Source organism: Aulonocara stuartgranti, assembly GCF_965226115.1.
Source record: "Aulonocara stuartgranti genome assembly, chromosome: 6".
Lineage (NCBI taxonomy): Eukaryota > Metazoa > Chordata > Actinopteri > Cichliformes > Cichlidae > Aulonocara > Aulonocara stuartgranti.
In genome coordinates, this window is record NC_138944.1 from 10822677 (window position 1) to 10836163 (window position 13487).

General features: G+C 38.8%; 2 protein-coding genes across 2 annotated transcripts in view; both read left to right on the forward strand.

The window, feature by feature from the left end:
• Positions 1–13487, forward strand: part of LOC309709379 (claudin-4-like) — a 39436-nt gene that overhangs the window by 7330 nt on the left and 18619 nt on the right. The window lies entirely within an intron of this gene.
• LOC309708796 (GTPase IMAP family member 8-like) lies at positions 2897–10951 on the forward strand. The gene is made up of 7 exons (XM_082537085.1): positions 2897–2971; positions 3076–3177; positions 4107–4801; positions 8337–8349; positions 8725–8774; positions 8951–9056; positions 9742–10951. The coding sequence occupies exons 2-7, from the start codon at positions 3084–3086 to the stop codon at positions 10521–10523; spliced, it is 1740 nt and encodes a 579-aa protein (XP_082393211.1). The 5' UTR covers positions 2897–2971; positions 3076–3083; the 3' UTR covers positions 10524–10951.

Sequence of the window (13487 nt, forward strand, 5' to 3'; positions counted from 1 at the left end):
CCTGTGGTAGAATGTATACAATGAATGAAAAAATCTTTACTGCAGATACTAATTTGACCAATTTAATAATACTAATTTTGTGTTAGATTCATAAGATTTATGAGTTTCATGCTTTCATAGTGGTACTTAGGAGAGCTTGACATTTTTATCAGGTGGTACACCATGCAAAAGGTTTAAGAAACACTGATAAGTGTATGTGTGCTTTTGGAAAACATTTAAAGCTGCTGTACAGAATCTTTGAAACAAGCTTAAACATTCTTAGAATATAAACAGAGCACTCTGCTTCTCTTTACAGCTCCTTACGTACGTACTGCGGCAGTCATACAGACAACTGGATGGTCCAAAAGTTAGCCTACCTATTACTGGCTGAGGTTTTAGTAGAGTTGTGGCTGAACCACATAAAATATATAATTAATTTTAATCTCCCTAATCAATTATAACGTGATGTTGGAATGTTGTTAAAGAGGGTCAAAAATGTTTCAACCCAGTTTGTTTTGCAGATTCTGTTTAGCAGCTTCAATATAGGGAGAGAACAACTTCCAGACTGTGTTTGTTGTTTTCTTTCTTTGTCAGTTTAACAGTTTCTGTTTTGCCTGTCACTATTCCCTGTCTGTTTTCTTACCTGGTTCTTCCTGACCTTGTACTTTCTCCTCATGTTCCCCTCTTTCCTCTCTCCCTCTTTGGACTGACAATCATACACAAATAGATTGTATTCAACTCGATAAAAAATTACATTAATATGAAAAAAATACTATTAAGATCCCTACCAAAAAGTCCTCTCTCAGTGTACTTTCAACCAAAAGGCAAATAACCAAACCACATGAGCATCTAATAAAAGATATAAACATTGAAACACTGATCCAACATTATTCTTGATTGACGGATCATTTGATTTTACACCTTTACCTGAATGTGGCTCCTTTTTTTGAAAAAACTTCCTTATGTCATGGTCCTGGGTCATTTTGGCCCAGCGTTTTGTGTTTCCTTGAAGTTCATTTTCGTGCCTTGTGTTTATTCTGATTTTGTATTGGTTTAGGGTTGAACCTGTAGTTTGGTGTGTATTCAGCCCTACCTGTGACTGTCCTTGGTGCTCTGTTCATGTCCCCGTGTTGTGTTGTAAATCAGTCTGTGTGTTCCTGCTTTACTTTGAAGGCTCATGTTCTGGATTTCCTATTCTATTCTGAAGGTCTGTGTCTGTTGTCATTGTGTTCAGCTTGTGTCCTCCGGTCCTCATGTGTATTAGGTTCAGCTGTTCTTCCCTCCTGTGTGTGATTACCTGATTACCTTGTGTGTGTATATTTAGTGGGTGTCGGTCTGTGTTCGTTGTCGGCTCGTCTGCATTCTTCCGTGTGTCTCTGCGTCTCTCTGCCCCGCACCCTTTTTGTAGATTTCAGGTTTGCTCTTTAGTTTCTCCCAGTTTAGATTTGTCATTACTCATTGCCTGTTTTTGCCACTGCCACCGTGTAAATAAACTTCACTCGCATCATCAGTTTGCTGCATTTTGGGTCCTCCTTTTCCTCCACTCCACACGGCTCACTCCGCCAGCCGTGACACCTTATATCCATTATGAACCTGGCTGTCTCTGTACACACACACACACACACACACACACACACACACACACACACACACACACACACCAGGAGTTATAAGGTTAATGGGCATCCACTCAGTTAGCTAGTTATTATCCATTTAAAACAGGACAGTGGTAACAACAATAGGCTGCGGAGAATTTTAAGTTTTAGATTTTAAGTAGGCTGTATAAATTTCAAAGGGAGCAACAGGACGGTCAAATGTTGCTGATTTTACTACACAGCTGATTGTAGAGTAGCAAACATAGTCGGAAAACACATTTTCAACACTCCAGGTTACCTGGTGTAATGTTTTTCAGCTAAAAAGAAACATGGCCTGACTCCTTAACCTTCAGTTACTCTTTATATAGTTAGGTATACCTAACTATATAAAGAGTAACTGAAGGTTAAATGCAGCCTGTTTTAAGGCAGGCACTTAAACCAACGCTCTGCCACCATCGCTCTAGCAGCAAGGGGGCTAGAGCCAGAGTAGGGGAGAGGTGAGCTGGAACAAACCATTTTGGGAGGGCGGGGGGGATCTATGCTTTTGTTGTTAAAATGTTACGTCTCAACCAAGTACTGTATACTTTTTATATTTTTAGTAGTGTGTCACACAAACAGCAAATATTGTCAAAAAAGTAAAATTTTTGGGGGTGCTTTGATTCAAAATTGGGCTAAAATCGCCCCTGATTAAATCTAATAGTTTTTTACCTTATTTTTTTTTATCAGATTTTGAATATATTTCTTGTAGTCTTTTGAAGTACATTGGACTAGGTCAGTATGCCCAGGTATACACAGTAAAACAACACACCATGCGTCCTGCCACCAATGGCTGGCTGTCTTATCAATTCAGCATAAAATCATTAATATGAGTTAAATACTTGTTGCAGAATGACTGAAACACTAGTTGAGAGATGGAGAGCTCAGAAGGGAGGGTAAATATATTTTTTACTCCAGCATAATGCACTCATAGTGTAATTTAAACAAGGAAGAACACTTTAATGAAAATGTACATTAAAAAAATGGTTTTCTACTTTAACTGATGAATAAACTCCTTACAAATTCCCAGGGCCTCTGTTTCATAACATTTTATCATTATATAATTAGTCTTATTTTGCACATTTCTGAGACATCAGACTTTTGTACTTTGTGTTTCACTTGCTTAAGTCTTGAATAAACACAACCTCCCTACTACCACATCCACTTGATTCCTAACTATGACATCTCGCAAGACTTGCTCATTTTGTTTGGTTGGTGACTGCTCACGTGGTATCTCTAAATTAGACTTGCTGTGTAAGTGGGTGTGTTCTCCCTACTCTTACTACACTATACTCTCACTCTTTACAGTTAAAGAATCTGTTAACATAACACACACTTCTTACACCTGAGGGACCACAAAGGTATGTTTCTTTGAAGTCAGATACACTGTATATAGACATCAAACAGTTCATTTAAAATATTTTTTCTTTTATCCTTCTTTGAAAACAATTTTGGGAACTTACAGCTACAGAAATGTTCAGAACAAAGGCTTGGATCCAAGGACTCACCCTACTGCTGCTGGTTTTATTGTCTGTACACATTCGCTACTGCCAAACTCAACAAAAAGGTAATCAGAAAATCTTGTGCAACAAGTTTGGTATGACATGATAAAGTATTTTTACACATTTACAATCCTGCTGAACTTATTTACAATGTGGTTAATATTATACCATAAAAAGTTTATTTATGTTCATCTGGACGTAGCGTTTTCAGTGGGAGAAACGTTTCGTCACTCATCCAAGTGACTTCTTCAGTCTCAACTGACTGCAGGTTTCCCCAATCTTATAAACAGTACATTTGCATAATGAGTGAAACTAGCACCACTGAAGGAACAATGGGCTGGGAGGTCAGGTCCTTCATCATATCCAAATTGATAAACAAATCACTGATAAACAAGTGGATCCTTGGCATGGACCAATTATTGGCACAGCGTGCTTTGGGGTTTGAAAGCGACAGAGATATGGTGTTTAAGAGAAAATACGTCTCAGCTGTTCTAATACTTATGACAAATAAGGGATCACTAATGTGTCAGGAGTATTGGAACAGGTGGAATGCATTTTCTCATTGCTATGCTTAACTTATATAAAAAAATTATAAAAGAAATCAGTAGATTAATAATTTCTGTGAAATGCGTCTGTAGCACATTTACACATTCCTAGTAGATCACACTCCCTCACAGATATCACTCAGCACAAGTTAAACCAGGCTTCTTAAGGGATTAATCGAAACTAACATTTATTCCTAAAGAAGTTCTAATTGTCTGTCTTGCAATTGTCTGTGTTTAATCCCGACAACTATGTCTAAAGCTATGTATTTTAGGACAAGTATTTGCAAATCACTTTCAGATTTTAGTTTTAAAATTAGCAAGTGAACAAATGACATTTGAATGACAAGCATTTATAAAGACTCACGGGTGGTGTCATGGTATGTTTTAGTGTTATCATTTCAGTATCATCCATAATACACCAAATTAAGTACTGTTATTCATTTTAACAGGCTTGGAAGAGCTGAGACTCATTCTGATCGGAAAAACTGGATCAGGGAAGAGCGCATCTGGAAACACCATCCTGGGGGATCCAAGTGCTTTTAAAATAAACATGTCACTTGAGTCTGTTACCAATGGCTGTCACAGAAAAGAGGTAATAGAGGGTAACAGAAAAATTGTTATAATTGACACTCCAGGGCTGTATGACACAACCAAATCACAAGATGAAGTGAAATTAAACATTGAGGAGTGCATTGAGGAGTCAGTTCCTGGACCCCATGCTTTTCTTTTAGTGATCAGTCTGAAGTCAAGGTTCACAAAAGAAGAGCAGAACACTGTGAAGTGGATCCAGGATAACTTTGGTGAAGAAGCTTCCATGTATACTATAGTTCTGTTTACACATGCTGACTTGCTGGATGGAAAAGCTCTGTATGACTGTTTGAGAGAAAGCAAACCTGTACGAATGCTGATAAACCAATGTGGGGGAAGATACCATTCACTCATCAATAACCAGAGACAGACCAGGACCCAAGTCAGAGAACTCCTAGATATAATAGAGGAAATGGTGGACTTCAATGGTGGAAATCACTACACCAATGAGATGTACGAGAAAGCCCAGAAGAAACTGAAAGAGAAAGAAGGGTGGTTTTGTGTACTTGCACCTATTGTTAGTTTTGGAAATCTAGAATGTAGCAAAGATGATCACTAAAGAACAGGAACTAACAGATCGGATAGACAAAAAGGTGTGCCAAAAAACATGTATAACAGGTTTGCCATGAGAGCATAAAGATTAAAGATTCTCACACACATTGCAGCTTTTCTCAGTCACTTTGTTGGAGTTCTTACAGAACAGTCATTCTTGCAACTTTTAATGTAGTTTTTATTTCCCCACCCACATTAGCCTTTGTCCTCATTTTTATACATGTTTCACTACTAAAGATACTTGTTACTGTGTTGATGTACTTTTCACTTGAATCTCATAGCTCGTCAAAACAGTTTGTACTTTTGTGAGTCAGAGCTCTAGATGTCCTACTTTTCTGAATACTGTTTAACAGCATTAGTGTTTTCAGTTAAATTACTTCAAACTTTAAAATAATAAAAATAAAAAGATAAAAATATGTATGGAAGAGAAAATCCAGTAAAGCATATTTTTAGTAATTTAAAATAAATCTGTACAGAAATATCTGATGTTAACTCTATTGGTTAAAACTGTAGTAAAAACAGGCATGATTCTGTCATGGTAATCGCTGTATGGTCACAGCAGCACTTTCATCATCTGTGAAGACAGTTTGACGTGCCATCCACAAATACAGGGTAAAGCTTTAATTGTGAAAAGAAGAAGCAACATGTGAATCTGATTCAGAATGCCGCAGTCTCTCACGGCCAAAGCTAATTTTAAATGGACTGAGGAAAAGTGGAAGATGAGGCAAATTGGTCATATGCATCAAAATTTGAAATCCATCTCTAAATTTATGGGGGGGGGGGCATTAATGTCTGTAAGATTGGTCGTTCGTTCATCTAGAATGAAAGGTGCTGAAAGGTATTTGCAGGTTTTAGAGCAACATATGCTCACATCTAGATGACATCTTTTTCAAGAAAGGTGGTTCATATTTTAGCAAGACCGCTAAACCACATACTGCCTCTGTTACAACCAGAGATGGGCAGTAACACGTTACAAGTAACGAGTAAAGCAGGAGTTGGGTAGGCGGAGGTTTACCCTGGTGCAGGTGTGCCGTTACAAGTAACGCGTTACTGTAATCCGATTACTTTTTTCAAGTAACGAGTAAAGTAAGGGATTACTACTGCAAAAACGGTAATTAGATTACCGTTACTTTCCCATAGGAACGCTGCATTACTGCGTTACTAAAACCGTGTTTTTTTTGTGAGAACGTCTCACGACAGTGACGTAAGCGAGTGCAACGTTCGTGACAACAGCTTTGTGCAGATCAACAATGGATAATATATCGAGTGCAGGAGAGAGTATGAGCGTGCAGCGTTTAAAGCGTGGAAGTACTGACCTTACTTTGAGTTTGATTCCATAAAAAGTGACAAAAACATTAGCGTCCATCGTGCATGGGAAGAAAACTTCTTTTTACAGCGAAAAAAACCCCTAAACTTCCAAGCAAGCACCGAGTGCGCAACGACGTAATGGGAAACTCACAGAGAAACTCGCGGATTCTTCCACTGACTGCTCCGGCACACCTGCACCAGGGTAAACCTCCGCCTACCCTGCTCCTGCTTTACAGGTGAAAATAGAGCAACAGGACCGCTGAGTCTTTGACTTTATTTATTTTCTGCTGTGTTTTACTTGCATCTATTTGAAAGAGTGAGTGTAAACACACACAAAAAAAAATTATGTGCTGGAATGTGTAGAAAATAGGTTTAAATATTAAACAAATTTCTTCCAGTCAGAGAATGTTGCATATAATTAAATTTTTGCTTGATGCATAAAGTTAAAAGATTAAAACGAATAAAACAAGTTTTAAAAAGGGACTTTTTCATTTGATTACATTTTGTATGATGGATTATGCAGAAAAAGTGAAAGATCTATCGCTTTATCACCTATTCAGGTTGTAAATCATGTTTTTAAAAAGTAACTAAGTAACTAAGTAATTAATTACTTTTGAAAATAAGTAATCAGTAAAGTAACGGGATTACTTTTTTGGGGAAGTAATCAGTAATTAGTTACTGATTACTTTTTTCAAGTAACTTGACCAACACTGGTTACAACAGTATAGATTTGTATTAGAAGAGTCCGGGTTCTGAACTGGCCTACCTGCAGACCATAACATTCACCAGCTGGAAACATTTGATCTGTTTTCTATGAACTGTTGTGAATAAAATGTGGGTTTATGAGATTTTTAAATCATTGCACCTGACCCAAAGACCCCCACTATCACCATCAAATATCGATCATCTTCAAAATAATAAAACCTAGATAAAATGATTAATATTTCTGCTTTCAGTGTTTATGTTGTCTTGGATAATGTTTAGTTATCACAATAGAAACATCTCAAAGACCATGAGCTAAGTATTAAATCTAACACAATAAATTAATAACACTTGGTTGACAAGTGCCATAAGCATTCATGACTCAAGACTTATGAACGGTGTCATGTTATTTTATGATGGCATAGTATTATGTATACTACTTCAAATCAAATGTAATTTTCACAGGTTCTACATATTTGGGAGGTGTTAGACTTCTTCTGGTTGGAAAACTGGATCAGGGAAGAGCGCATCTGGAAACACCATCCTGGGGGATCCAAGTGCTTTTAAAATAAACATGTCACTTGAGTCTGTTACCAATGGCTGTCACAGAAAAGAGGTAATAGAGGATAACAGGAACATTATTATAATTGACACTCCAGGGCTGTTGACACAACCAAATCACAAGATGAAATGAAAGTAAACACTGAACAATAAATTGAGCAGTCAGTTCCTGGACCGACCGACCGACCGACCGACCATCCATCCATCCATCCATCCATCCATTTAACCATGACTTTCAACTTCATATATAAGTGGTATTGCTATTTTTTGCAGTCTAGTTTTTCTTTCCATGTTAACTCAAATAAACCTTGTATTTTCCAGGCTTGAACAAGTACAATAAATTTGGGTTTGATATCTGAGGTGGAACTCTGAATGACAATCACATCAACAGCAAATACAAAATCTGCCTCTGCCTTCCATTCATGGGGAATGGCTGCAATCACAGCATTGTAAGATGGCGAAACATGTACCTCCTGCTCGATTCAGAGATGGTCTTTCCCTTTTCACATAAATGGCCTCCTTGACTCCGCGCTCAAACCAGCGTTCCTCCCTGTCCAAAATGTGTACATCCTCATCATTTAAAGAGTGTCCACTGGCCTGTAGGTGTAAATAGACTGCGGAGTCCTGGCCTGACGAGGTAGCTCTTCTGTGTTGTGCCATCTGCTTAGCCAGAGGTTGTTTGGTTTCCCCGATGTATAAATCCTGGCAATCCTCCTGGCACTTAACAGCGTACACTATGTTACTCTGTTTGTGTCGGGGGATCCTTGGGGTGGACCAATTTTTGGCGCAGTGTGTTTTGTGGTTTTAAAGCCACAGAGGCGCGGTGTTTAAAAAAAAAATGCATCTCAACTGTTCCAATACTCATGACACACTCCCTTTCACTGAAGGTATTGGTGCCAGATTTTAAACTCTTTCATTATCTCACTTAGAAAAATGAGTAACAAGTCTGTGTTTTGTGCATCATAAAGGAGATCAACAAAGGTGGGAAAAAAACCCCATATTATCTCCTTTGTTTTTCAGCTGAAGTTCAAGATTTCTCTCAAAATTGATTATTATGTTGCTGGAGTGAAAAGATATATTTTCTATTCTATTCTATCCTATTCTTCTAGTCATGAAAGCCTACAATATAATTTAAATTTATGAATGGCTCTTTAAGAAACAGTGGTTTTAGTTTCCTTTAGAGTTTTGCTTTGAACTCTGCATAGTAATCTAATTTATTAAAAAAAGAGAGAACGCACTCAGATATACTTCTCATCAAGTTAAACCAAGCCAGCACTGGGTGTGTCCACATTTTTTTAAGTATTGCTTTCAGGGAAATGAACAAGTGGGTGTGTTCTGTTTGTTCTGCTACAAAAGAATCTGTTGAACTGCTAGTACATCTCACACCCGAAGAAACACTTGAACAGGTAAGTTGAGAATAAAACCTATATATTTTACCTGAACAATGACAAAAAAGTGTCTACATTTTTTTACTCATGAAGCCAAGCTGCCTGACCTATATATTTTGAAATTTAGTAAAATATTTTATTTCTGTATAATTGTGAGTTTTGCTTTGAAAAACCTCTTTCTTTCTTTCTTTGAGGACTTACTGTTTACAGACATGTTGCAAGCAAAGGCTTGGGTCCTAGGATGCACCATGCTTGTCCTGGTCACATTATATAAACAGACTGCTTGCTCACACCAAAAAGGTATGACAAAAAACGTGTATAACAGGTTTGCCATGAGAGCATAAAGATTAAAGATTCTCACACACATTGCAGCTTTTCTCAGTCACTTTGTTGGAGTTCTTACAAAAAAGTCATTCTTGCAACTTTTAATGTAGTTTTTATTTCCCCACCCACATTAGCCTTTGTCCTCATTTTTATACATGTTTCACTACTAAAGATACTTGTTACTATGTTGATGTACTTTTCACTTGAATCTCATAGCTCGTCAAAACAGTTTGTACTTTTGTGAGTCAGAGCTCTAGATGTCCTACTTTTCTGAATACTGTTCAACAGCATTAGTGTTTTCAGTTAAATTACTTCAAACTTTAAAATAAAAAAATATGTATGAAAGAGAAAATCCAGTAAAGCATATTTTGGATCATTTAAAATGAATCTGTACAGAAATATCCTACATTGGGCACCTGATACAAACACCCCTACTATCAACCATCAAATACTGACCATCTTCAAAATAATAACAATGGAAGCATTTCAAAGACCATCACCTAAGTAATAAATCTGACATAATGAATAAATTAATAACACTTGGTTGACAAGTGCCATAAGCATGACTCAAGACTTATGAACCAACATGAACAGTGTCATGTTATTTTATGATGGCATAGTATTATGCATACTACTTCAAGTCAAATATTAATTTTCACAGGTTCTAGATATTTGGGAGAGGTGAGACTCCTTCTGGTTGGAAAAACTGGATCAGGGAAGAGCGCATCTGGAAACACCATCCTGGGGGATCCAAGTGCTTTTAAAGCAAACATGTCACTTGAGTCTGTTACCAATGGCTGTCACAGAAAAGAGGTAATAGAGGGTAACAGGAACATTGTTATAATTGACACTCCAGGGCTGTTTGACACAACCAAATCACAAGATGAAGTGAAAGTAAAAATTGAGGAGTGCATTGAGGAGTCAGTTCCTGGACCCCATGCTTTTCTTTTAGTGATCAGTCTGAAGTCAAGGTTCACAAAAGAAGAGCAGAACACTGTGAAGTGGATCCAGGATAACTTTGGTGAAGAAGCTTCTATGTATACCATAGTTCTGTTTACACATGCTGACTTGCTGGAGGGAAAATCTTTGAAAGACTATTTGAGAGAAAGCAAACCTGTACGAATGCTGATAAACCAATGTGGGGGAAGATACCATTCACTCATCAATAACCAGAGACAGAACAGGACCCAAGTCAGAGAACTCCTAGATATAATAGAGAAATTGGTGGACTTCAATGGTGGACGTCACTACACCAATGAGATGTACCAGAAAGCCCAGAAGAAACTGGCAAAAAAGGATAAAGAGGCTAGATGGACTAGGTTTATATTTTGGAGTCTCATTGCCCTGGGAATTTTTGGTGTGGGAATATATAAAAACTTATTTATTCTCAAAACAATTGGTGTATCACTTGGATTAAAATCCATGAAGGACATGTTTGCTTAGGTGAAAGAGCTACAAAAAAAAAAGAAAGAGGTGGGAGGTTTCTTCCTGTTTAAAGGGAGTTTTTCCTTTCCACTGTCACCAAAGTGCTTACTCATAGGGGGTCATATGATTGTTGGGTTTTCCTCTGTGTGTATTATTGTAGGGTCTACCTTACAATATAAGTGCCTTGAGGCGACTGTGATTTGGTGCTGTATAAATAAAATTGAACTGAATTGTAAGAGTGAGTGATGTAAGAATGTTCAATAATGTGTTCTTTGATGACTAGTCCATCCCTCCCCGGATAGACCTCTTTTTTAATTCGGGGTTGGAGATTAAGCAGTTTGTTTGTTTTTTATCTCCAACTAAAAACTGTCCAAGGTTGGACATGAAACCTTCATGTCCAAGTTTTCATGGACATGAAAATGTGTGACTGAAATAAACCTTGTATTTTCCAGGCTTGAACAAGTACAATAAATTTGGGTTTGATATCTGAGGTGGAACTCTGAATGACAATCACATCAACAGCAAATACAAAATCTGCCTCTGCCTTCCATTCATGGGGAATGGCTGCAATCACAGCATTGTAAGATGGCGAAACATGTACCTCCTGCTCGATTCAGAGATGGTCTTTCCCTTTTCACATAAATGGCCTCCTTGACTCCGCGCTCAAACCAGCGTTCGTCCCTGTCCAAAATGTGTACATCCTCATCATTTAAAGAGTGTCCACTGGCCTGTAGGTGTAAATAGACTGCGGAGTCCTGGCCTGACGAGGTAGCTCTTCTGTGTTGTGCCATCTGCTTAGCGCCAGAGGTTGTTTGGTTTCCCCGATGTATAAATCCTGGCAATCCTCCTGGCACTTAACAGCGTACACTATGTTACTCTGTTTGTGTCGGGGGATCCTTGGGGTGGACCAATTTTTGGCGCAGTGTGTTTTGTGGTTTTAAAGCCACAGAGGCGCGGTGTTTAAAAAAAAATGCATCTCAACTGTTCCAATACTCATGACACACTCCCTTTCACTGAAGGTATTGGTGCCAGATTTTAAACTCTTTCATTATCTCACTTAGAAAAATGAGTAACAAGTCTGTGTTTTGTGCATCATAAAGGAGATCAACAAAGGTGGGAAAAAAACCCCATATTATCTCCTTTGTTTTTCAGCTGAAGTTCAAGATTTCTCTCAAAATTGATTATTATGTTGCTGGAGTGAAAAGATATATTTTCTATTCTATTCTATCCTATTCTTCTAGTCATGAAAGCCTACAATATAATTTAAATTTATGAATGGCTCTTTAAGAAACAGTGGTTTTAGTTTCCTTTAGAGTTTTGCTTTGAACTCTGCATAGTAATCTAATTTATTAAAAAAAGAGAGAACGCACTCAGATATACTTCTCATCAAGTTAAACCAAGCCAGCACTGGGTGTGTCCACATTTTTTTAAGTATTGTGTTGTAAAGGCTCACCTTTCAACACATTCACTTCACCAGATGCACCTTGTTTCTTTTCCTCACCTTTGATTGGGTGTGGTGCTTGGCCTTAATTGCACTCACCTGTCACTTGTTATATAAGGACTGCACTCACCTACCCCTCACTTTTTCTTCACTCCCACATGGGGCGGCAGCTGAGAGAGCAGTCCATGTGTGTCTTTCTTTCCTTTATCCGTTATACAATAAAACAACAAAACCTGCAAAGATTGATGACTGCTTATTTTCATTCTAATCGGATGAGCCCATGATGACGACTACTGAAACCCTGAACCAACCTTCCTCCAAAACATGGTCCTCCGAGCCGGAGTAGCGTCAGCGTCATGGATTCACAGCAGCCATTGACTGAAGATTTGAGACATTCTGGTCGTGATAGTCGACCTCCTGCCCACCTGCAGCAGTATGACGTTCAGTATCCTGGAAGTAGAAGTGCTCGATGTGATACAGAGAGTCAAACAGAATGCCAGCATAGTGACAAAGACACACATGGGCCGCAGGAACCTGTCGGAGAGTCAGAAAGACAACCAGAGACATCCCCTGCTCCTTTACCCACCAATCAAGATGAGGTGATGAGGGAACTCCTGATGACAATGAGGGAGATTAGGCAACTCATGCTTCAGTTATCTCCTCCCCATTCTCGCAGTTCCTCCAGATCTTCAATTCACACTGTCTCTGATGAAAGCAAATCCTCTGTTTGCGGTTTACAAGCCATTCCCCAAACACATCAGCAACATGAGCAGTTCCCAGTGATTGATCCAGCAACATGTCAATCACCCTCTCAGCCCCCCCAGGTTAGCCGTCACTCTGGTGCAGTTCTGGCTGCTAGCCCTCCTTTCCCTAATTCAACAATATTAGATGCTGCGGTTCCTTCAAGTGGTTTGCCTAGACCAGTTTTTCCGACACCAGATGAGACTCCTTTTAATTTCCTGGCCACGCCAGTGCAAGGTCCCCACCGGATTTCGTGTGTTCAACCTGCTGTTCCTCTGGATGAAGACCCCGCTCAACCTCTCGTCTGCATTCCAGAACCAAGGCAGCACCCCCCTGTAAAGCAGCAACCAGCTACATCTGATGGTTTGCATGAACAGAAACCTTTGATACCTGGTACTGCTAGCTCGGGTCACTCCTCTAGCACGAGAACACATGTGTATAAACTTGAGGGTCCTTCTTTCCCAGACCTTACCAGAGAAGATGAGATCCAGTATAGGCTGTTACGAATGGCCCTTACTAACCTGCTTGACCCTCATGACACAGAGCATTTCAAATATCATGTCCTTCTTGATCACCTGAAAGTAGACCAAGCTAAACGGTTAGCTATTTCCTTTTCCTATGCTCCTGACCCATACACTCAAGCCATCAAAGCTCTTGATGAGCGTTATGGGCAACCAAGACAGCTAGCATTGAAAGAGCTACGGAATATACTGGAGCTTCCTCCTATCAGAGCAGGTGATGGTCGGACTCTGGATAACTTTGCTCTTCGTGTGCAAGCTTTAGTTGGTTTGCTTAGCACT

Coding starts and splice junctions, on each gene's coding strand:
- LOC309708796 (XM_082537085.1), top strand. CDS start 3,084: ATGTTCAGAACAAAGGCTTGGATCCAAGGACTCACCCTACTGCTGCTG. Junction 3,178..4,106: donor CTGCCAAACTCAACAAAAAG/GTAATCAGAAAA, acceptor TCATTTTAACAG/GCTTGGAAGAGCTGAGACTC. Junction 9,057..9,741: donor TGCTTGCTCACACCAAAAAG/GTATGACAAAAA, acceptor TAATTTTCACAG/GTTCTAGATATTTGGGAGAG.